The sequence below is a fragment of the Podarcis pityusensis genome (genome assembly GCF_964106645.2).
Source record: "Podarcis pityusensis genome assembly, chromosome: 9".
Taxonomy (NCBI): Eukaryota; Metazoa; Chordata; class Lepidosauria; order Squamata; family Lacertidae; genus Podarcis; species Podarcis pityusensis.
In genome coordinates this window covers 16,468,387-16,492,438 of record NC_138034.1, presented here as the reverse complement: position 1 = coordinate 16,492,438, position 24,052 = coordinate 16,468,387, and the positions used below count along the sequence as shown (strand labels likewise).

The 24,052-nt window shown below is 41.6% G+C and overlaps 1 protein-coding gene across 5 annotated transcripts in view; it reads right to left on the bottom strand.

Annotated features, from left to right (window-relative positions):
• Positions 1-23,309, bottom strand: part of WDR19 (WD repeat domain 19) — a 36,482-nt gene extending 13,173 nt beyond the window's left edge. The window contains exons 1-24 of one of the 5 annotated variants that reach the window (XM_081019806.1): positions 23,167-23,309; positions 20,135-20,226; positions 19,905-19,970; positions 19,505-19,630; positions 17,907-18,022; positions 17,386-17,501; positions 15,864-15,944; positions 15,350-15,462; positions 14,185-14,358; positions 13,530-13,600; positions 12,580-12,752; positions 12,369-12,483; positions 11,892-11,998; positions 11,342-11,464; positions 8,614-8,763; positions 6,061-6,208; positions 5,082-5,286; positions 4,818-4,977; positions 4,166-4,276; positions 3,968-4,077; positions 2,888-2,945; positions 2,095-2,241; positions 1,921-2,003; positions 513-596 (exon numbers count right to left, since the gene is read on the bottom strand). In XM_081019806.1, coding sequence (XP_080875932.1) covers positions 513-596; positions 1,921-2,003; positions 2,095-2,241; positions 2,888-2,945; positions 3,968-4,077; positions 4,166-4,276; positions 4,818-4,977; positions 5,082-5,286; positions 6,061-6,208; positions 8,614-8,763; positions 11,342-11,464; positions 11,892-11,998; positions 12,369-12,483; positions 12,580-12,752; positions 13,530-13,600; positions 14,185-14,358; positions 15,350-15,462; positions 15,864-15,944; positions 17,386-17,501; positions 17,907-18,022; positions 19,505-19,630; positions 19,905-19,970; positions 20,135-20,226; positions 23,167-23,172 — 2,735 coding nt within the window. In that variant the 5' untranslated portion in view covers positions 23,173-23,309. Of the gene's footprint in view, positions 1-512; positions 597-1,920; positions 2,004-2,094; positions 2,242-2,887; positions 2,946-3,967; positions 4,078-4,165; positions 4,277-4,817; positions 4,978-5,081; positions 5,287-6,060; positions 6,209-8,613; positions 8,764-11,341; positions 11,465-11,891; positions 11,999-12,368; positions 12,484-12,579; positions 12,753-13,529; positions 13,601-14,184; positions 14,359-15,349; positions 15,463-15,863; positions 15,945-16,476; positions 16,596-17,385; positions 17,502-17,906; positions 18,023-19,504; positions 19,631-19,904; positions 19,971-20,134; positions 20,227-22,526; positions 22,647-22,898; positions 23,069-23,166 lie in introns of those variants that run through there. The other 4 variants (XM_081019808.1, XM_081019807.1, XM_081019810.1 and 1 more) reach the window with 4 other exon arrangements.
• Positions 23,310-24,052: the final 743 nt, after the last annotated feature.

Here is a 24,052-nt window from a genome sequence, read left to right as displayed (position 1 = left end):
AACAAGAGGCAATATTAATTCTAGAAACAAGTTTTTTGTTTGGTTGTTCCTTAAAGGTTGTTCCTTAAACATACAACATATGTTGTATCACATTGGTAATTGATTTAAAAACTTCAGCAGAAAAAAGAGGGCCTTTCTTCCATTAGCTGTCCTGTGGAAGGGATACCAGGTGAGAGCGGGAGGCAGGCGAATACCACCTCAGTCTGCTCTGGCTGGATTATTCCCTCCCTACTGGAGGACTGCTATACCATCAGCTGCCTTGGGAAGGCTCATGATGAGTTTTTAATAATGTTGTTTATTGTGGACTTGTATCCTGGAAAGCAGGACAGAAATAACAGCAATAAGTCATTAAAATTAATTTTCAGTCCTCAAATGTTTCAATGTTCGGACGCTACCCTTCCCACACTTTCTCTGATCCAAGTTCTGCTGAACTTGGCAGAGCAACCTGCCCCGAACTCCAATGTAAGTACGACTGTCACATCAGATTTGACTGCAGAAAGGAATATATATACCTGCCATCTGCCTCCTTTGCTTTGGCATATTGAAGATGTATCTTTTGAGAAGATACGTGAGGGAGAAGCTCACCAACCTTTGCCCTGGACAACAGAAACAGTTCTATTTTATAACTGTAATTTCACACACACACATTATTTTAATTGCTTTCTCTCACCCCACCCCCCGCTCCAATCCCATCATACCAAGAATTAAGATAACTGACGAACATAGGGCACTGCTTCAAACTAGGGTAATTGGGTATCTTATTTATCACAGGCTGATTGCCGAAAAATTGATGCTTTTGAATTATGGTGCTGGAGGAGACTCTTGAGAGTCCCATGGACTGCAAGAAGATCAAACCTATCCATTCTTAGGGAAATCAGCCCTGAGTGCTCACTAGAAGGACAGATTGTGAAGCTGAGGCTCCAATACTTTGGCCACCTCATGAGAAGACTCCCTGGAAAAGACACTAATTTTGGGAGAGACTGAGGGCACAAGGAGAAGGGGACGACAGAGGACGAGATGGTTGGACAGTGTTCTCGAAGCCACCAGCATGAGTTTGACCAAAGTGCGGGAGGCAGTGGAAGACAGGAGTGCCTGGCGTGCTCTGGTCCATGGGGTCACAAAGAATCGGACGTGACTAAACAACTAAACAACAACATTTATCACAGGGTTCTGTGAACAAAACTCCATCCACAGACCACTCATTCACAGAATGGAGGGAAGATGGTATTTTGCTGATTCCTCCTTCCCCTTGTAGCCTTGTGTACACCACCCCCAATCTCCTCTTTGGTCCAGGGGGTCAGAGGACCTTCAGAGCAGAATTAGAAGTGGGGCAGGTTCCATGGGGAAGGGGGAACTGGTGGAAATCAGCTCCCCTGCTTGTTCCATAAGTGGAGATTCTGCTAAATCTCAGCCCTTCAGTTCACAGAAGAGCTATTTTGGATCAGCATGTTGTGATGCTGGTGAAGTGTAGAAAAGGTGCAGAATGTGGTAATTCAGCTTCCCAAGAATTTTACATTTCTTTCTTCTTAAAAAGCAAAGTTTCAAGCTCTTAACAGCTGAGATAATACACTTGGGAATTGAGTGAAATCTCAAAAAGCTAGAAAAGTGACTAAATAAAGTGATCACCGGTTAAGGAAAGCAAGAGAATCCTAGAAATGTTGAGTTGGAAGGGACTCTGAGGATCATCTAGGTTAACCCTCTGCAATGTAGGAATATGCAGGTGTCCCATATGGGGATCAAACCTGCAACCTTGGTGTCATCAGCACCACGCTCTAACCAACTGAGCTATCGACACATTTGCCCAGACAATTGTTCATGCAGGCTGGGGCTGATGGGAGCTGGAATCTAACTGCATGTGAAAGGCCACAGGTTCCCTATCCTTGTGCTGTAATTTTAAAGGAATGCAACACCAGTGCTTACCAGTTTTTGCACCGGATATATACCGATGCTGCTTTGTCATAATACTGCCCTTTTTCATAGAGCTGGGCAGCTTCTGAAAATTGCTATAAAACAAACAGGGAAACAAAAGTTAGTCTAAAGCATGCAAACTCATACTGTGAATCTTTTCCTTTCTGTATTCAAAGCACTAGCTACCTTCATGCTCTCCAGAATAGCTCCGCAGTCCCTTTTCAACATTCTGCTCGGATGTTTGATGGCTTGGTTAACACCCCGGCGAATGTCACCCATGCGAATGGACATTTGGGCAACTCCAGCTAGGCAGGCCTCATCATGCTCTTGGAACTGGCAACAAGGAGTATAGCATAAACATGCACCAATAAAAAATATGGGAAAAATACACACGCTTGAAGAAAATAAAGACAGAGTTTGAAAATGCAGCAACCATTATTCTGGAAGTATTGAAGGGAAAAGTTATAAAATAGAAGGGTTTTCTTCCTATTTAGACTAGTTAACTATTTTTGTTTATAATATTGCCATTTGCAAAAAACAGTTAAGATGCACCATACCAGTTTTCAAACACATCCACAGAAGATAAAATAATACACTCCCTTATAACAAGAGTTCTCTCAGATCAACTGTCCTACCAGTTACCCTTTAAAATAATATAAATACAAAGCAAATATTTATCTAATTAAGTGAGCGAAACAAACCACTCTATTCTTCTGTGCCAAAATTGTGGTAAATGAAGAATCAGGGGTTTGTAAAGCGACTATTTCAACAGCAATCTCCTGCTTTTATATTTTGCGGCTCAAGTGACAAAATGCATTTCTAATCCAAGATCAGCCTCAGCCAAATAAATATTTACAGTGCTTTAAAATAAGATAATATTTACAGTGCTTTAAAATAAGATTTTAAAGCAAATCATTAAAATAATTAACTACATGGGTGAAAGTCCACCATAATGTCATCACCAACAATAGAGCGTTACCTTACTATCGCCTGTAATCCCTTTCTCATAATGGGCCAAAGCATTCACATAATCACCCCTAAAATAAAAAGTCAGATTGTATTATACGTATATTGACATAGAGTGATATATTATGACATGAATGAGACACTGAAGGGATTCTTAGGGGACTTCCAGATAGATGGCTTTATGAGTGTGAAGTCCAATATCAGTAGAAGTGACACCTAAAAGTCATAAAGAGGACTGTGTCAAGCTGTGTGCTGTTAGCTGCTAGGAGCAGCAAGGGTGGAGCCAACCAAACAATTCCCTGTATTGGAAGCCCACCCTCACTAGCTGTTAGGTCTTCATTAAGGTACCATCACCCAACCCCTTTTCTGGTTTAGCTTACAGATAGATGCTGGTAGAAGTTGCTGGCTCCTTGCACCTCAGCATGGATTCCCAGAACTTCTAATTTTTCTCAACCCAACCTTTTTTAATTGTTTAAAGAGATCAACTTGAGCAGGTGTAACCAACACGGTGCCCAGTTGAGGACTACAATTCCCATCAGTCCCAGTCAGCAAGGCCAATGGTCATACTTTTATTGGTATGCCGCCTTCCCAAAGTTCAAACCATGCCCAAGGTTGCTTGCAACATGAAAAAAATATTTAACTACAAAAGTAGTCAAAAACAGTAAAAACAAACTTTTTTTAAAAATAACCAAACTGAACAATTTCCACATAAATCACAAGACGACCTAAAATAAAGATACAAAAAGCCAGCAGCAATAACCCCCATCCAACAAAACCGTCCAAACAACACCCCAGCCTGAGGGATGATGAAAGTTGTAGTCCAAAATGTCTGCAGTACATTGGCCCTACACCGTTCTATAGTGACCTGGCTGCTTGATAAGGGGTTTTAACTTTCCAGACTTCTCTTCTACAAAGTACATGAACAGCAGCCAGTATCCCCATATCAAACCCCAGCCTGAGCTACACTAACTACCTTGCCCTTTCTCAATTGCTTCCAAACTTTGTTTTCCAACACCACGCAAGCCAGTAATAGTTTTCTACCGTTGGCTTATGACAAAAGCTAGATTTGATAGGCTTTTAAGAGAGAACATACGTGAATTCCAGCTGCACAGCATACTCCTTCGATAATAAGGGGATGTTATCTGGTGCCAAGCGTTTAGCTAGCTGAAGTGCATTATCCCAGTGCTGTAGATCTCTCCTCATCTATTATCAAAAGAAGTATTGATTTAAATGGAAAAGATTATGACCCCCTGCCCCATCTGATTAAATATTAGGTGGCTCAATTTATTACCTCAAGTGCGGCAATTGGGCAAGAAGACGCCAAATATAAATCCTGAGCCAAATTAAAGTTATTTGTATACATGGCAAGATGCCCCGCTAGAAGGTTGTGGTCTTCTATGCCCTGAAAAACAAAGCACAGAAATGTGTGAAGTCCCTATTATATTGGATTAACATTAGACAAGCTGCCAGAGATGCATTGCTATAGCATATGGAAGTCAGAAAAGACTCAAGGAAAAAGCTTCATCTGGCCCAGCTCATACACAAAGGAATTTAAAGTCCTAGACAGGGATTGTGGAAAGTAGAACTTAAAACATGAGGATCCATGTGGAATAAGAGTCCTCATGAATTCAAAGTCATCAGATCAGAAAACTGTATTTTATTGACATAGCTGACTATGTTGAGTATTTTGAAAGCTTTTGAACTTTGCCAGGTATGGAGCGGAAGCTCTTTTATCCTCTTACCAGGGTTGTTTTTATTACCAGATTCAACTGCTAATGATTTTGACATCATACTTTGCACTTGGCCTGAAGTCATGTTCTTCTGCCCAAGCTTATGCTCTGAGATATCAGCCCATGGACTAGAATAATCCCACACAGCAACTAAGTAAAACAAACAAACAAACAAACAAACAAACTGTAATATTTAAATGTGTATTATTTTACCTTTATTTGCTCTAATGACATGACCATTCCCACATTTCTGATTGTCCGGTAAACACGTGTCGCAAACTCCAACTCCATGTGGTGTAAGCAAGCTCTGGCAAGCTCGTTCCAACTTGAATGATCATTCAGAAGTTTGCACACCTCCCAAGCCTCAGAAAACCTATGCAAAAATTTTAACAAAACAAAGGCAACAGCTACAATAAGCATGGTCAGATCTCGGATGTTTGGGTATCAATGGTGTACTGGAATTGAAAGGAAGCTTACCTTTTTAGTATTAAAGTCTGTATAAGCACCTGTTTCAGCTCATTACGTTCCAAGTCATTCAATGGGCCAAGGAAGCCATGTGTACTAAGAAAGATACTGTTGGTTTTCCCACTTTGAGTCTGACAAGTTAATTCTCCGTTATATAGTAGCAATGGTTTGTGAGAATAAGGAACTTTGGTGCCTCCGGCCAAAATTACCTTGGACCCTACATTACAAACGAAAACAAAGTAATTATTGAACTTGCCCATCAAAAGAACATTAGCTCTTGCTTGCTAAATAAAGATAAAATCCTTTTTTTTAAAATCCTCTTAGTTACTGATGAATGACTAACAGAGAAATCCTAACAAGGGAGCAGGGAAGCAGAGAGTGGCGGCTTCTCCACTGCACCTGAAGTAGGGCTGAATGTGTGGGGTAGGGTTCCCCACCCCCTATATTTACAATGCCAGATCTATACCAGAAAACAAATGTTCCTTGAACATACGAGTGTCAAACAAGCAAATAAAACCAGCTTGACATAAAGACTAAAGTATTGTGCTACAACGTGAACATATGGGAAAATATATCCCGCACGGCCAAAAAAAAGGATTACACAACGAAAGCAGTAGCTTAGCCATAGCTAGCTTAGAATTTCTACTTTCTGGAATTTTGTTCCTAGCAGTTATGACCATGTATTTAAAAGGAAAATCAGATTAACTGGCACAGCCTAACTGGCACAGCCTAGCTTGTGGCTTATCTGGCTCTTATACTCCATCGTTGTTGTAATCTGACGTACAGTCACTTGAGAATAAAGCCCATTGAAATAACCTAACACCAGAAGTTCTATTGTTGTTCATTGTCCTAGAGAACCAAATTCACACAAGGGTACGAAATAAATATTGAGCACTACTGAACTACACAACCAACCTAAGCTTCTAGGGGTTTTCTTTCAGCTGCTCTGCAAAATGTACACTGTTGGAATAATAATGCAACTTTACCCTACCTTGTATAGTATCCTTGTGAAAAATGTATGTGTATATTTTGTCGTCATCGTAAGCAACAAAGACACCTTTGTCCATTGGCCAATTTTCCCACAGAATACCCTTGATGGTTGGCTGGAAATTTGGGATCTCAAAGGCAATATCAGTTACCTACAAAAGGCAGCAGTGCAAAATTAATTTCTAAATAAAAATGTTAATGAGATCTAATTAATTTTGGATTTACATTACCATTTTAAAAGAGTCAGGTGAACCCCATTCCCATATCAACAGCTGCAATCTAAGGTGTTTGCAATGGGGATCTGAGAATAACCTGAACTTACAGATCCAAACCCCCCCCCCCCCATTCCTTTGGTCACAATTCAACAGAAATATGGACATCTTAAAAAAGCAATAAAAAGTGCTGAAATTGGATATGGTTTGATTACTATTAAAAGGCACAGCTCTCTTACTCAATTCCTCTCTTTTCTAGCAATATGAGCACCTCTGCCACAGTCATTTCCTTCACTCTATTCAGTGAAACAGAGAAGGTAAGGGAAAAGTCTTGTCACTTTCATATGGTCCCCTCGACCTGACCCGACATACCCATACACCCAAAAGGGCAGGCAGGCAGGCAGGCACTGGTGCTCATACAAACAATGCAATTTAAAATAAAAAGCAAAGTGGGCTTCTGGTTCTTGTCCCATGCCTTGGCGATGGGTCTCTCAACATTGAAAAGAGGCACAGGCTGGGGAAAAAGGGGGATGGAGGGGTTAAACCATCTCCTATAAACCTCTCGAGGCATGGGAGGTACAGGTGACCATGGGTCCTAATGGCTCACTGCATTTTGCTTGATGCAAAACCCCCCAAATCGCCATTGGATGCAGAGGTTCTCCTTATAATTGGGTTCTAATTGGCATTAAGAATAGGCATAACACCAGAGGAGATAGACATTATAACTACGGACAATCAGCTGCATAGAACTGAAATTTGAAATTGGGGAAGATTCTATCTTGTGCTAGAGATGGATGGAGAAGGGGGTACTCTGCTATATCTAATGGAAGTTTTTATATTTATGGTTCGGCAACCCTCTAAGATTGAATTTTAAGATATACAAGTGAAGATGTTTTGATGTACGATGTAACACTGAGATTTAAAAGAAAATGTAAAGCTGCATGTGGCTTGAGAGGAGTAAGGGGGGGGGGCGGCAGGAGATCCTGCTTGTTTTGTTTGGAAGGATGTCGCTGGGAGTTAAGCGCCTACCCTCCCCCTAAAAAAAGACTGAAAGATAATGGAGAGTTTGAAATATAACCTTTAAAAAAAGAAAAGAAAAAAGGAAGATGCTATTGTAGCCGTGCAAGGAAAGCAGTGTGAGGGCTTTTTGGATGTTGATAGAGGAATGGTGCCACCTTTCCCCTCCCTTCTCAGCTGGTGAATTTCTGGAACTTGTTGATTTGGTGCCAGTGAAAGAGGTTGTCGATTTGGAACTGCTTGAGTATTATGGGAAGGAGCTGAGCCGGAGAAAGACGAGGGTTTAACCTTGAAGTTGCAGCTCTGCCCCAACCAGGCTGGAATACAACAACAGTGTATGGAGATAGCCCCAAATGCCGCAGGAAAAAGGAAAACATCAGAGAGACATATAAGGCCAAGAGGATCAACAACTGACTTTTGGACGCACACAGGATGAAAACGAAAAAGCTATGGTTCCTCACTTGAAGCCTTTTTCTGGAAGTTAAATAATATAAATAATATAGTAACAAGAATAAAAATAACAAAGAGTGCAGCTGTTAATTATGTGATAATTTTGAAAAATGGGATATAATAGAAATATGTAAGAATATGAAACAAAGTAATATTAGATCATAAAGATCCATCAAGAATGGTGCATGGGAAGCCTCTTAACAAAATTGTATTAATTTTGAACTAATTTGTGTAATTGGGTTTATATTGGAAAGTCAATTTTAAAAATTGGCAATTAAAAAAGCAAAGTGGAGTTGGCAAGGCTTCCCCCCATCTTGTCGGCTTCATTAGAGACCTGTGAGGAGGGACAGTGAAGGAAATGGGAAGTGGGGCAGATAAAAGGATTACATGCTATCTGATTGCTACTAGCCATGCCAGGATAGAATTGCCTCTGAACCTAGTCTCAGGGCAGACCAGGGGTTTTGTGTTATTTAAAGCAGGTAAAGCATAATCAGAGAACAATAGTAATGGACATGAACAGTGGAAGCCCCCCATGACAACTAAAGCAGTTCAAAATGTGTGTGGTTTTGGGTAACAAAGCCCACAATCAATTTCACAATCTACGGGAGAGCACTGGCATAGTTCAATAGACCATCGTATTGTACTTAGACTGGAGAGACCTGGTTCAAATGCCTACTTTATGGCATCTAGCATGTCAGTTTCTCATCCCAATGACCTTACAGATTTTTGAAAATAAAACAGAATAAACCTATTTACACTAAGTACCTATCTTTAGACGATGGGTGGACTAAAAATGAGGGGGCGGGGGAAGCAAAAGTCTGTAAGGGAGAAATAAGTAGACTGCAACCTATAAATTAGGAATGGAATAAATGACTTACCGGACAGTAAACAAATCCATCACTTTTGTCATCAATGAAAACTAATCTAGACCCATTGGGATCTGGGAAGATGTTTCTCACACTGACGGAATGCCGGTACTCATTCACAAACTGCCAATCTTCAATGTAGAAATACTGAATAGCACCAGTCTAACAACCAACAAAATAAGAGCCATAATACTAGCATTAGAGCCTGAAAAACTAATGCATTTGCAGCTGAAGTAGGTGATCCAGACAACCAGACCAGCAAAACATTTTTGGCTTGAGAACCGACAAAGGAACAATTAATTACAAGCACCTCATTGAAACTGAGGGTAGCTGCTCTCGTTGGGTAGACAGGCCCATCGCCTTGGGCAGCTTCTCCCCCTGACACCTTATGCTTCCAAGAGTTTGCAGAGAAAATCAGGCTGGGAGCCCTCAAGGGATTCTGAGCCACGGCCAAGCCAAAACTTTCCCCCTCAGAACCTTTTCTCTCTTATCTCTCCACCGACAAGAATTGTGTAGATTAAGGCCTCTCAGAAACAATGGAAGACAAAGTAAACCTGCACAGGTAGCTAGGTTGGCCAGTGTTGGATGGGGAAGTGTCACTCTACCATGCAGTGAGGTAAGATTTCCTTAATTTGCATGGCCCTGCCTAGTGGAGCGAGTCAGAGGGTCCACCCATCCGAGGATTCCCTCCTCCACTGCAGGAAAAAGGTAGGGAGTCTCTACCCTTGAAGAAACATATTAGGGAGTGGCATTTGGAACAACCAACTCTCAAATCAGATCTGGACAAATACAGCAGAGGAACACTTTCCATATGCTACTGAGGAATACCAATGACAGATGGTGATAATAAGGTGCAAGGATTGAAGGGTGGAACAATTATATTGGCTGGGTGGACCAACTCAGAGTCTTCCCTCCTTCTACTAAAAGGTAAAGGAACCAGACCATTAGGTCCAGTCATGGCTGACTCTGGGGTTGCGGCGCTCATCTCACTTTACTGGCCGAGGGAGCCAGCGTACAGCTTCCAGGTCATGTGGCTAGCATAACTAAGCCGCTTCTGACGAACCAGAGCAGCACACAGAAACGCCGCTTACCTTCCCACCGGAGCGGTACCTATTTATCTACTTGTGCTTTGACGTGCTTTCGAACTGCTAGGTTGGCAGGAGCAGGGACCGAGCAACGGGAGCTCACCCCGTCGCGGGGATTTGAACCGCCGACCTTCTGATCAGCAAGTCCTAGGCTCTGTGGTTTAACCCACAGCACCACCCGCGTCCCTCTCCTTCTACTACTTCCCTACAAAAAACATATTTTCACTCACCCAGACCAAGGATAGTCCCCTATCCTCTAGCTCAGGGGTTTTCAACCAGTGTGCCATGGCACCCTGGGGTGCCTTGAAGGATAGTCGGGGTGCCGCAGGGAACACTGGCCTTTGTCCCTCTTTCCTTTCCTCCCTCCTCTGGTCCCCTCTTGTGTCTCTGCCACCTGAACAGCTATTTGCTGCAACAGCCATGGCTACAAGTTCCCCACACGAATGGTGCCTCTGGGGCTGGCCAATGGGTGCCTGTTGCCAGGAGATGAGGCAGCCTTGGAATAAGCAAGCAAGCAAGCAAGCAAGCAAGCGGGTGAGGAATCCCAGCTACCAGCCAACCCTTGCTGTTGTGAATGGACAGACAAGTAGGAGGCTGGGCAGGCAGGCAGGCGCTGCACTGGCCTTTCTTGTGCTTGCTGTGTGAAAGGCCCGCCTGGGACCTGAGAACCCGGTGCTGAAGGGGAGCCTTTCTGCCTTGCAGGCCCAGCAGTGCCCACTGCTGACACTGCTGCCTCCCAAGCTAAGGTACTATCCTCACATTCACCTTTGGCCAGTCTCTGTTGGGCCACTAAGGCTGGAGGCATCCTCTTCCCAGGCCCCTGTGGGGTAGTGTGAAAGAAGCACCTCTCTTTGGGGCAGGAGAGCAGCTCAGAAACCAGAGGTGGCAGCAGTGGCTGCCCAGAGGACTCCCAAGGGGAGACGAGAGTAGGCTGAGGGAACACTCCACAAGGGAGGGTGTTTGAAAAGGGGTGAGAGGCTGCCGGCTCTGCAGGCAAGGGGTGACATAACTGGGCTCCTGAGACTCTGCTAACCCAAAAATATTACCTAGGGTTACGTATTTTGCTTCAGGATGAAAAAAGAAATTGTGCTCCGGCGTCGCTGCAGCAGCAGGAGGCCCCATTAGCTAAAGTGGTGCTTCAGGTTAAGAACCGTTTCAGGTTAAGAACAGACCTCCAGAACAAATTAAGTTCTTAACCCGAGGTACCACTGTATTGAGGATTCTCTCAGCAGTGAGAGGTGGGGCTGTCTGACCCTTCACTGCTGAAAAGGATCAAGCGTGAAAAGGAAAGGTTACAAAACTCCTCTTACCCCTCTCCTACTTGTTGTTAGCTAAAAGGAAGGAGGTGGCCACTAAGTTTGCTGAAAAGGCAGGACACCAAGCAGCTTCTTTCAAGAGGGGAGAATGTGATCAGAGAAGATGAATGACAGAGGGATGCGGCCACAGAAAGGGGAAAGGGGGCATGAATTTTGCTTCTTTCTTTTGCCCCCCCTTTCCTCCCATTATGTCTCACTTGCTTTGGTTATTCGTAAGAGAATGTGGAATAGAACCAAGAAGTGTCATGGAATGTACATGCACAAAATGAAACCGGTATTCTTAATAATTTACATTTTATACTACAAAGATGGCATCCACAGTTTGAAACAAATACTTACATCAGTACCATAGATGAGGAAATCATTGGTTAAAGCATGGCACAAAATTTTATTTTTATCATCTGTATCTGGGAAGAGTCTAGTTTCCCGTTCTTCCTGGGTATTGGAGCGTTCACTTTCTATCTAAAATAAAACAGCAAACCGAAGGTTATTTTATCAGCAATAAAAAGTGAACAGGTTTCAGCAGCTCATAATCTAAAATTAAAGAAGCTAGCTGCATACTATATCAATCTCAGCCTCATCCTTTCCCCCTTTAATGAGTCATAAATCTCCACTAGCCACCCCAAATCTCAAGAGGACTTTTCACACCAACTCTGTTAACTATGTAATTATCCAAAACTTTTTGCCTTTCAGTTGCCTGCAACTAATCTCAGTGGTGCATTTAGCTTCTTGTTGTTCTCCAGTAACCAGCTGCTAAATTAGACTGGAAATTAACTGGTTATCTAGATCAAATGCATCACAGAAGATTACATAATTAGGAGTTTCTCGTGCAGCTCTATTATAGCAGTTCATGCGACTCTTGGGAGTTCAGGCTGCCTAATATACTTACCATATGCAACTGAACTTTACCCTCAAAACGTGCAGCAGCGTAGTCAGAATTAAGGCACATACTGGCTACTGTTCCAAGATATTCCATGTCCTTGAGCTTTTTTACACCTGCAAAATGTGGAATGAAATTTTGTCGTGATTCTCTCTTTTGAACATATCCTTGGCCACTTAAAATACTTCAAATATTTGGAACAATGCAATCAGATTGTGACTGTCAGGGCTATGTGGCCCACATGAAGACAAAAAGCTCCATCTTTCTTTCATAATCCCAATAATAATTGTTTCATATTATTTTTACATCATCTAAATTGTGTGTCCTGTAACATCTTACAAGAGGTATAATTAGCTGTTGTGACACTAAGGGTACAATTTGAAGCAATAAACTTACTAACATATTATAGAATAACCAGTAATTCAATAAAATACAACAGTGCTACACTACTTCAGTGTGGAATAATGGAACTAGAGATATACTTACTGCTCTCTCCCAGAACATAAAACCATGCCCGATTATTCATGCCAACAGCCAAGTGATAATGGCCAATAGCCACAAAGTTGGGCTCAACTTCCACAGAAACTGTAATTGGTAGCTCCTGCCAAGACAGACCATACCACTTTTGCTGAGAACTGCTTACCATAAAACAAAATGTTACACCTAACTAAACTTTAAAATGAATGAAGTACTATACACTTTCAATGTGGTTGGCAACTGTCACTTCAAGAAGCGAGGTGAGGTACGCGATCCGTGTGCTGTATGAGTCTCCAAGAATGGGAAGTTTTGTCAAGAAGACATGGATAGTCCCTTTCTTCGTAGACACTGCCAGCAATTGTCCATCGTCTGTCCATGACAACTGATCTAGACCTAAAATGTCAACGAGGTTTTGTAAAAACAACAACAGTATTCTATCTTAGAAATCCAAGAAGCAATACCTTCGTCACTAAAAAGCATTTTCTGTGTCTTAAAGAGTAACCTACCTGTGTCAGATTAGCAAAATGTCATACACAACAATATATACCTTTATTTCTAATTCCATATTTAAGTTGCTAGCCCTTGTCCCCAAGTCTTTGGGGAATTATGTAAGCTACAATGGGCACATTAGCAATGAATTGCACTTCTGCTCTGCCCTTCCTTCAAGAATCCAAGGGCAGCTTATATGGTGTTATCATATTTCATCCTTTCCACAACCCTATGAGGAAGGCTAGTCTGAGAGAAAGCTGCAAGAACTGGGCTTCAATGCGGCTTCCCACCTTCCTTTCACACACATGGGGAAGAGATAAAAAGCTCTCCCTTCCCAGTGGGCAAGGTATTGAGTAAACCATGGTTTGGCACATTCAAACAGCAAACTGTGGTTTGCAGCTAACTGGAAGCAGAAATTTCTAATCCAAGGCTTGTCACTGTTGGTTTCAAATACTCCACAGTACAGTTTGAAGGATTGTCTTAAGAAAGTCACAGGTCACGTTAAGGTTATTAATAGCAAAGCTCAGCTGAGTGAGAGTTGGAACCCAAGTCTGGTTGGTCCAGTCCACAAACTGTAGTTACTGCATCACATTTCTTTATATAAGCAAATTGCTAATGCAAATTAAGAATCTGTCTTATATGATTTGGCAAGCAATCAGGTAAATCTAAAAGTGGTCATACCTTTATTTTCATCCTCCAAGTTTATTATTGCATACATTTCATTCAAATCTGACAAGTCATGAATCTTGATGCTATAATAGAAAGAAAAACACTTCCTTCAGTGTTAACTTACAACATAATAAGATGAAGGTACTGTTGCTGAGTACTTCCTGGGTCTAGGACTTGGCCAGACAACCTGATCTAGATGGAGTTGCACCCCACACACACCTGAAGGAGCTGATTTTTAGCCTGGGGTACTCTTGGAGTCATTGTCACTAAAAGCAAAGGTGGCTCTGTGGCATGAAGTACCTATACCCTGTTCGAGCTGGCTCGTCATCTTAAGTGTTCTTGGATCAGGATAGCTTAGCTATGGCACTACATACTCTGATAACATCTCAATGAGACTACTGTAGTATGCTCTATGTGGGGCTGCCCTTGAAGATGGTATAAAAGTTACAGCTGGTGCAGAATTGCTTTCTCCCTTGGAATAAGATAGCATATCGGCACATGAAAGAGAACAGCTTCTGTCAGAAACCAAACAGATCTCTTGATTGGGGTACTAATGTCTTAACATGACCTCAAACTGTTCTAGGACAACATTTTCAGAGTCAATATTAGCACTTTCTTTGTGATAGCTTGTATTTTAAGGGCTTCATATGAAAACATGATGACTCACCAGTTATCTCCACATGATGCAACTTTGTTTAGTGACTGTGATATTGCAATGCTAGTCAGGTTATCTTTATGATCATATGCCTGAAAGATCTCATGGCCAATCTCTCGAACGTGTGTGGAAATCACCACAAAACAGCCAAGCGAGAACCCTATCATGATGTAATTATCACCATACCTGTAAAGATTTCAACAATATGATCAAAACCCGTTCAAGCAACATGGCTGCAGAAAGAAAGAAAAGTTGAAGACACAATCTCAGAATTGTCAGCTGGCTGGGGAGGGTGGGGAATGGGATTGTTCACAGAAAACCAAATTCTATTTCAAAATTAAACTACTAGGAAACACTGGAACAATTGCATTTGCGTCTCTTTTCAAGAACACTGACTTTTTATAATAATAATAATAATAATAATAATATTAGTAAATTTTATTTATATCCCGCCCTCCCCAGCCGAAGCCGGGCTCAGGGCGGCTAACAACAATAAAACAGTACAAAAGTACAGCACAAACAACACTCTAAAATCATTCATTATAAAATTAATTAATTCAAGCCACTGGCAACCATTGAGCCAGAGCTCTGCGAAGATTGCCGAGGGAGGGAGTCAGGCTGTGCCCTGGCCAAAGGCCTGGTGGAACAGCTCTCTCTTGCAGGCTCTGCGGAAAGATGTCAAGTCCCACAGGGCCCTGGTCTCTTGTGACAGAGTGTTCCACCAGATCGGAGACACGGCTGAAAAAGCCCTGGCTCTAGCCCTGGCTTTAGTCTATAAAAGCAGGGATTTAGAACCTGTTGCCCTCCAGCTGTTCAGCTGCCATCAGCCTCAGCCAACATGAGCAATCATCTCAGGGATGATAGAAGTTGCAGTCTAGCAACATCCAGACAAACAAAGTTTCTCCACCCTGCTATAAAGTATTTAGATTTCCCTGACTGAAGCAACAGCACAAAACCCATCCTAGCACAAAACATTTATAAAAGCAATTTATTATGGCAGAACCTTTTGTGCACTGCTGAAGTTGACAGTGTTCATGGAAGGTTATGGCATAATAATACTCTTTGCTGTTTTTGCTTCAATAGATTAATACAGCTTGTCAGCTACCCATCTGGAAATGTCTTTAATGCTGGAGCACTCTCTTTCATGTAATCTTACTAGTTTGGTGAATAGCTTTACCACTTATAAGAGACAATGTTCCCGTAGCGTGGCTGAAACGCCAGTTCAATTGGGTTCTCTGGATCTCTGAAATTATAAATATACAGGGTTTTCTGAGCAACGACAATGCATACCTGGAAAAAAGAGAGAAAAAAAATAATAATATATTGAACAAAACCAGAATCATCTTACGCATCTTACGGTAATAATGCAATGGTAGTGTTCCTTAAGAGGATTAGAAATTATTCTCCTGACATGATTACTTATTTCTAAGACAGCCTTTGTAAGCATCAGCTGCTAAGAAAATCAAAGACACCTATCTTAAATCTTTTACTGTGCCTTGTCAAGTAACATGATAAAGCTCTTATGATAAGAATGACACTAACGTCTCAGAGCTACAATCTAATTTTGGAATTCTTATGACAAACAAAATTTGTATTTTATTTTCTTGTGTTATAACTTTCCCTTATTGCTTTCTTTGCAAAGCCCCTTTGGTTTCAAGCAATATATACTTGCTGTGTTGTTAAATACTTACTGTGGTCTCATTTCCTCCTGTTCTATCATCAGTTTTCATTACTATAAACTCCATATCACTGGGTTCTCCTCTCACTGTTGTCTGCAAGAATAAGGTTCCAAGGTTAATAGAATAAGTAATTTTTATTTTTTGAAACAGTTACACTGGCCTGGTATACCCATAACACTACACCATGGTTTGTTAATAAATCACAAGTTAACCACAAGTTGTCCCACAGATGATAAGCAAACTATGGCTTTCCCCCTCCAATGGTTGTTTTCCAGTGACTCTTCCCTCATGCCTTTGTGAGTTTGCCGAGTGCCTGGTTAAGGAAGGGCGCTGAGTTCACATGCAACACGAAGCCATTAGTTAAAACAAAGCAAGGTTTGTAAAGTAAAGCAAAAAACAAAAGCCTAGGTTCAGATAATGGCTTGTTGGCAGTAAATGTACCACAGTTAAGTCACTGGGATGGGTTCACACATAGTGCTAAGTTTAATAAATCATGATTTAGTGCTAAGAGCAAACTAGGCCATTGACAGGAAAACCACAAAACACTGCAATGATTTTTCAAGTGTTAATACAGCAATATTAACAGCTATCAACCTCAATTCCAAAAGCAGCTTTGGACACTAACTTTGTGTGGAGGAACTAGATGCACAAACTGGCTATGCTTCCTGTTCTCTACAATAATGTAATGTTTGGAACACAGCTGTCATATTTTTTCCATTCCACCTTATAAAGCCTTTCATCTGCTTGCCTTAAGGCTCTGTCAAGGAAGAAAGAATTACATGTGGCCTGAGATTTTAAACAATGCCTTCATGGAAAATTGCTGATCCCAGCCAGCTGGGCACAATGGTTTAATTCTTAGATCACCACCACAAACAGCTACACCATTTCTGACATTAGTTTCTCCTGTAGTTACAAAATTTGGATCCTGCTTCTTTTTCTCATTGAGGAAATCAAAGCGGCTAACAAAATAACATATTATACAAAATCATAAAACCAAAATGATACAATAATATCCTTAGTAGACTGTATCCTAGGACTTAGACAGTGCCTATCTATATATATGGAGATCCCCATTATCAGTTAATTAGCTCCTTCACTGCCCTCTGGGAGAAAGAGGCAAGGAAAGACATGGAGAAAAAACAGGGACAAAAATCTACGACTTTCACAAAAATAACTGGTGTTGGTTATAAGCATCTTATAGTTGTTTTTAAAGATTGGGCACTCTCACTAATAGAAGTTGGTCCAATAAAAAGCAAAGCTGCAACCAATGTTTAAACTACACAGATTCTTGAACATTAACCCAGGATATTTTCACACACAACACTAAATGGTTTTTGTTCTTTTTCATTTCCTGAGCCTATAATTCAAATGTGAAACTTCATCTGGCTCAAACAGGCATTTGGTTTGTAACCAATTCTTGTCTGCTTTCTCTCTCACATTAACATTCACACAAAGAGCAAATGGGGGCGAAGGCATTTTTTTCATTTAACTAACTGTTGTAATCTTGTGCATAACAACAATGTAGGTTTATTACCACTCTGATTGTATCTCCTTCGTGGTTGCTAATCGTTACCAGTTTGTCCTCACCGCCTAATGCTATGAATTTCCCACCGCTCCAACAACCACATGTAATCCGTTTGGTGTGCTTACCTGGTAAAAACAAATTCACATAGAAAAATCACAATTTGCTCCCTAAAGATATTGAACAATGCATGGATGTTAAGTATGTGATTCAAGTAGGCATATCCAATAATACAATTATCATTTTAAGCTGGAAAACTGTGAATTATTAAAACTGTGAATTATTAAAAGAAAACAGACAAATAGCATAGGATATTGTTGGACTACAAATCCCATCATCCTTGACCATTGGCCATGCTGGCTGGGTGCTGGATGCTGAAGTTCAACACCATCTGGTAGATCACAGTTTCCTCATCTACAATTACACATGGTGAAATACTTACACTAGAGAGATATTAACTAGATTTTCATACAGCGAGCAAATTTCTGCTCTCTCCCCACATGGAAGTTCACTAATTTTATAATGGTACTGACCAAGGATAGGAATCTTGCGAGAAGTTTGGCGGTTATATATTAGTACATTTCCCTTAGCTGTTCCAGCAGCAAGTAAGGGTTCGGCTTTCGACCAACGTAAGAAAGACATTGGTTCCCTGTAATAAAAAAAATGAAATAGGCTTTCAATACAGTCAAACCTCGGTTTTTGCACGTCTCAGCTGCCGAACGTTTCAGAAGCTGAACACCGAAAACGCAGAAGTGAATGCTTCCATTTTCAAACACACCATGGAAGTCAAACGGCTTCTGAGGTGTGTTTCTCATCCCCCCCCCGCCCGAACTTGCCGACAGCCCTCTGATCCTTGGTTTTTGAACATTTCAGAAGTCGAACGGACTTCCAGAACGGATTAAGTTCGAAAAAAGAGGTTCCACTGTAACAACAAGAATGTTGAATGGATTACCATTTTTAATTGACAATATTTAAGGAAACAGCAGTAAGGAGAGAAAGAAAGTACTTGGTTCAAGATCAGAAAAGCAGGCGCAGTTATGATATTGTAGTAGAAAACTGATGATTGGCATTCAAGAGATGACCTGGTTTGCACAATAGAGTAAGCCAAATTGCTCTACAACATTTCCTATGAGAAAGATTAACAGGCCTGTCCTTACTTTACTTCTTGTTTACTGGCATAGTTTCTGCCACATTCCTTTTCTGTATTAGCAATACACACTCATAATAACATAAGAGGAGCCTGCTGGATCAGGCCAGTGGCCCATATAGTCCAGCATTCTGTTGTTATTGTTACTGTTACTGGCCTTTATTGGCATAAGTTTAAACAATAAAATCATAAAATCAAACAAAGTCATCCAAATACATTAATAATACAGACACATACAATATATAAAAGACTAGATAGCCACCATTGAGGAAATCAGGCAACTTTAGATTTAGCTTAAAAAAACACAGATGCCAGTAGGAAACCCCTCAAGTAGGACTTGAGCTCAAGAACACTCTGCTTTCCTGTCATCTGTACATGGTTTCTCTTTTACCCACCCATATCCCTGAAGATGGCAATATAAGTAACAATGAAGAACAAGCTGAAAGTGCCAGTCAGAACTGACTGATCAATGTTCCGTATTCTAAAAAGGTTTCTTCTGGGAAGAATTTTGTAAGATGAGGAAATTAGGTCTGGGCTCTTCTTGCCCCATTCAGCTTGGTGGTACAGATACAAAACCTAGGGCTGCCATATGTCCGGATTCTCCTGGACATTACTGGGATTTCAAAAGCAGAATACACATCTGGGGGAAATTTCCAAAAGGTGGCACTCTGTCCTGGAGCTTAGGCAAGTCAATTAAAAAATCCCCTTTTTCTGGTGGGGGAAAAAAAAAAGCTCAACTTTTGGAAAACGCCCCCCCCCCCCCCCCGCGCAAAGCTCTCAACAACTTTAGGAGGAAACGAAATATGGCAATCCTACAGAACCTGTGCTATCAGCAAGAAAATTTCATTCATAAAACTACAACTGAAAACTTCTCCCATTTAAACAACACAACCTATGCCCTGTATTAATTTTAGGTTGCAATTATACTAAATGTATAAACTGGCCTGGAAATATACTTTTTCTTAAAGCACACTTTTTGCTTACCTCATGCTAGTGTCTATCAGGCTGATTTTGTTTGTGTTGGCATCCCACAGATAAATGCAAATGGCCTTATCAGCAATTATTGCTAAGGTATCACCATCTTGATCCCAGTCCATAGCAATGCAGTTGCTAAGGAAACACAGAAAGTATTAACCGGATGTTCCAATATTTGGTTCGAAAATATGAAACTGAGTGGAAATGCAAGCCTGACTAGCTCCTTGAAGGAGATATCCATTCCCCATAATTCTGTTCTCCTAAAATAAAGTGCAGTCTAATCTCATCCAATTTCATAACCCTCTCCCCCACCATTTTTGAAGGCATTTATGCCAAACAAATCAGATAATCTAATGTTGAATTTGCCTAAAAGTAATATTTTGCTTTCACAAAATTGTACAAGACTTACCCTGGTAAAATAATTTCATTTTTCTTTTGACCATGGCGATCGAAGATTTTTACAGTGTGATTGTGTCTAAAAATTAATTAAAAAAAACAGAAGAGGAATAATCATTATGGTGGTCATCTTTCATACATCTGTAAATATTATTAAAGTCTGTAAGCTGCTTCCTATGACAAAATCTGATTCATCTGTTTAGTTAATTAACATATACAATAAAGAAATCTTTATTATCTTACCCTGCAACAGCAATGTAGTTTCCTACAGTTTTTTGCCAAGCAAATTGCACAGGTGAACTAGGCGCATCCCTTTCAGACAGGGTAAATACTCGCTATGGAAAGAAATTGACAATTAAAGATGCACAATCATTAAATGTTTTCCATTTTTCTTTTTTCATTTACAAGGCATACCTAATTCAGGGGGGGAAATTACCAACTTTCTGCAATGCTAGAAAAACCAAGAAATATATTTTTATAAAGGCATACAGACAGAATCTGTTCTAAGTACCTTCTGCTAAATTTTGGAGACAAACAGGCAAAATTGCATAATCCCCCAAACAGGTGACAGCTGTGGAACTGAAGTTTTACAGCAGCTGTATGGAACTTTTGGCTCTTCAGGTGTTGCTGAGCTACAACTCTGATCAGCATCCCTGGCCTTTGGCTATGCTTGCTGGGGCTGATGGTAATTGTGGTTCAACAAAATCTGGAGGGCTAAATGTTCCCTACACCTGCTTTAGAGCAGAAATCCCCAGCCTGACGCCTTCTAGATGTTTTGGACTACTGTTTTCATCATCCCTGGCATTTGGTCATGGTGGTTGGGATGATGGGATTTATAGTCCAAAATATTTGGGGAAACCTGCTTCAATTTATCCAGTATAAATGTCACTTAACTAAAGGGTGGGAGGACCACATGCAGGAGTAATAGTGCATGTAGAAATGCATGCTTTACATCCTGAGGGTTTCCTCCAGTATAAAGGAAAACAATATACTGGGCAGTAAATAGCACAGGAAGACTGTATCAAAGGAGAGAATGAAGCACCATAGGAAGAAAACTCAAGGCATGTCTTTTGGCTTTATTGCATCTTCCTTAATTTCAGTTCTACTATTCCCCGCCCAAATATCTATTGCAGCAGAAGACAGAGACAGCAGGCAAAATGGGTAGAAGCTGAAAGACATATTTCATATTGAAGATTACTGAGGAACAGTTCTCTGGGAGTGTTTGTTATAAAAATAAGAACAGACCTGAGTACAGAGAGGCCTGAGAGTGCAAGCATATGCCATGCAACAAATTTTCAGTAACTGAAGCAACCCTTACTGGAATCCCTAGCACTAATTTCAAAAGAACAGCTTCCTGCAGTTCTTGCTCCAAAATCCTTAATGGAAATGGAATAAATACCAGTGAAGAGGAAACACAGAATCCATATACACTTTGCAGCAAGATCTGTGAAGAGGACTAATGGCAACTGGTATGTTCTGCAAGTCTCATATATATAGGCGGTGATAATGTCACGCTGGGGTTCTGTTCCTGGCCCCCATTTATGTCCGTAGAGCACATATAAATGCTCCCTGTCCCGTCCCGTCCCCCTGTTCTGCCTTTTTCCAGGTCCAAAAGGACCCACACATCAGTAATTGCACGTCAATTGGATGCGCCTAAAATGGTTGCTGCCAGTATTCTGATTCTCCTCTGATGCTACATTTCTCAGGTGTATTCTCCAGTTGGAGAAAAAGCAGTTAAATAGCAATCGGCTCAAAGGAATTCCTCTTCAAGGTACATCTTGTAAACCTTTTAAATATACATGCTTTAAAGTTGTCTGAGAAGCAAACAAATTATTATAAGCAGCACACACACACACTCTTACATATATCCTTATGATATGACAACATAAAGAAAAATAAGTTGCTTTGCGTATGCATCTCTTCAATAAGACCTCTTAGGATTGTTAGATGTTTAGATACCCAAAAGAATAACTGCTTTCTATGGCAAAAAAAAGTCTTGGAGGGTTTAATTTCTCCCAGGGCTCATTGTCAGATGTATTTTGATTTTCACTACTCTTGCTCAGCTCCAGAACATAAGATGCAAATTAAAGTACCCCAAGCAAATGGACAGTGTTTTCCTCACTAAATGTTCCCCACTCATCTGGGATTAAGGGGAAGATCAGAAGTACTTTAGTTGACAAAATCAACAACAAAAAATTGAGTAAAGTACTTCTTTCAGCCCCAGCATCACTTTTTCTAGAAATTAAGCACTCTCTCTGAAATCTATAAAACTCATTTTTGTTTAATTCTCCAGGGGTCTGCTCAAAAAGTAAGTCCAACTAAGGTTAATGTGGCTAACCCTAAGTATAGTATTGCAGCTTCAATCTAGCACAAACTTTTGTAGCGGAAGACTACATTTCTGTCAGTTATAATAAAGCAGCCTTTTCCAGCCAGAACAGATTAAAACCAGCTAGCTAGCAAAAGGTACCCAAAAGGCATTCCCCCCCTAAATTAGCAAGATTTTCCAGAACAAGATTTGAATGCTAGTCAAATGATGATCCTAGTCCTCGCTAGAGCTGCCACATTTCTCTGTCGGATATCGTGTGCTTTTTCTTTTCTTTTTTAACAGATATATAGCGCCACATCTATGCTTCACCTGTTGAATAATCGCTTGCCACCTTTCGAGAAGACTGGAAAACCTTTATTGAATATATGGGAAATAACTGTGCACAGCTGAAAACGCTGGAAGCCTTAAGATAAAATCAACAGGGTAAGGAAGTTTTGATGGATAATGGAATACCGAATGGTATAGTTTTTGTAAAATAGGCAGGGATTTTCATTTCCTCTCTCTCTCTCTCTAATCCCTTGCCACACAGCTGTGACAGGCGGAGGCCAATGCGTAGTTTGTTTGTTTTTCTGGCAGGGTCCTGCGTGGCAGGTCATATTATTATTAAAAGCCCCCCGCCAAAAAGCCCAATAGTCTCCCCAATATCCAACAGCTCTCTCTCCCCACAGGCGATGACTCCACCTGTTGAATGTCTGCCTGTCGCGAAGCTTTTGAAGGCACAGAGAGCGCGGGAGAAAAAGTGAACAGCCCCAGAAGTCCTTGAAGGGGACCTTCGTGCTGCGCTTCCCCCCGCGGAAGGCGTAAAGGGGAGCGGCCAAGAGAAGCCCCGAGAAGCGGCCCCCACGGGCGGCGGGGCTGCTCTGCCGAATAATAGGCCTCACGGCCCACCCCTGAGGCACAGCGTTACACGCGCGCGCGACCCAACCGCCGCTCTCCCTCAGGGCCTCACCTGCATCTTTCCCCTTCGCTATGGCGTTGTTTAAAAGGGGGCCGCCGCACGGAGGGGTGTGAGGGAGGGCAAGGGGCGGAGTGCGCATGCGCGCTCAACTGCCTCCACCGCGTCCGCGTCACCCAGGAGATCGCAGCCGCAGAGGTACGAAAAAAGAAGAGTCGCGCGCCGCTGACCTGAAGAAGGCGCTTCCTGGTTCGCGTCTCGAGAAGCCGTTTTCAACGGAGCCCCCCGGCGGAAGTATTGGGTGTCCAGTCCCCGCCCAAAAAAAAGTTGCAGCAAAGATATGGGAGTTTCTGTTTTTTGAAACCTTTACGTAGGAAAGCATTGTTTGCTGTTTCTCAATGTGTCTGCTAGTGGCGTGACAATAAAACGGCTTGCAGGGTTTCATATTGTTGTTGTTTAGTCATTTAGTCGTGTCCGACTCTTCGGGACCCCCTGGACCAGAGCACGCCAGGCACTCCTGTCTTCCACTGCCTCCCGCAGTTTGGTCAAACTCATGCTGGTAGCTTCGAGAACACGGTCCAACCATCTCGTCCTCTGCCGTCCCCTTCTCCTTGTGCCCTCCATCTTTCCCAACACCAGGGTCTTTTCCAGGGAGTCTTCTCTTCTCATGAGGTGGCCAAAGTACTGGAACCTCAGCTTCAGGTTCTGTCCTTCCAGTGAGCACTCAGGGCTAATTTCCTTAAGAATGGATAGGTTTGATCTTCTTGCAGTCCATGGGACTCTCAAGAGTCTCCTCCAGCACCATCATTCAAAAGCATCAATTCTTCGGCAATCAGCCTTCTTTATGGTCCAGCTCTCACTTCCATACATCACTACTGGGAAAGCCATAGCTTTAACTATACGGACCTTTCTTGGCAAGGTGATGTCTCTGCTTTTTAAG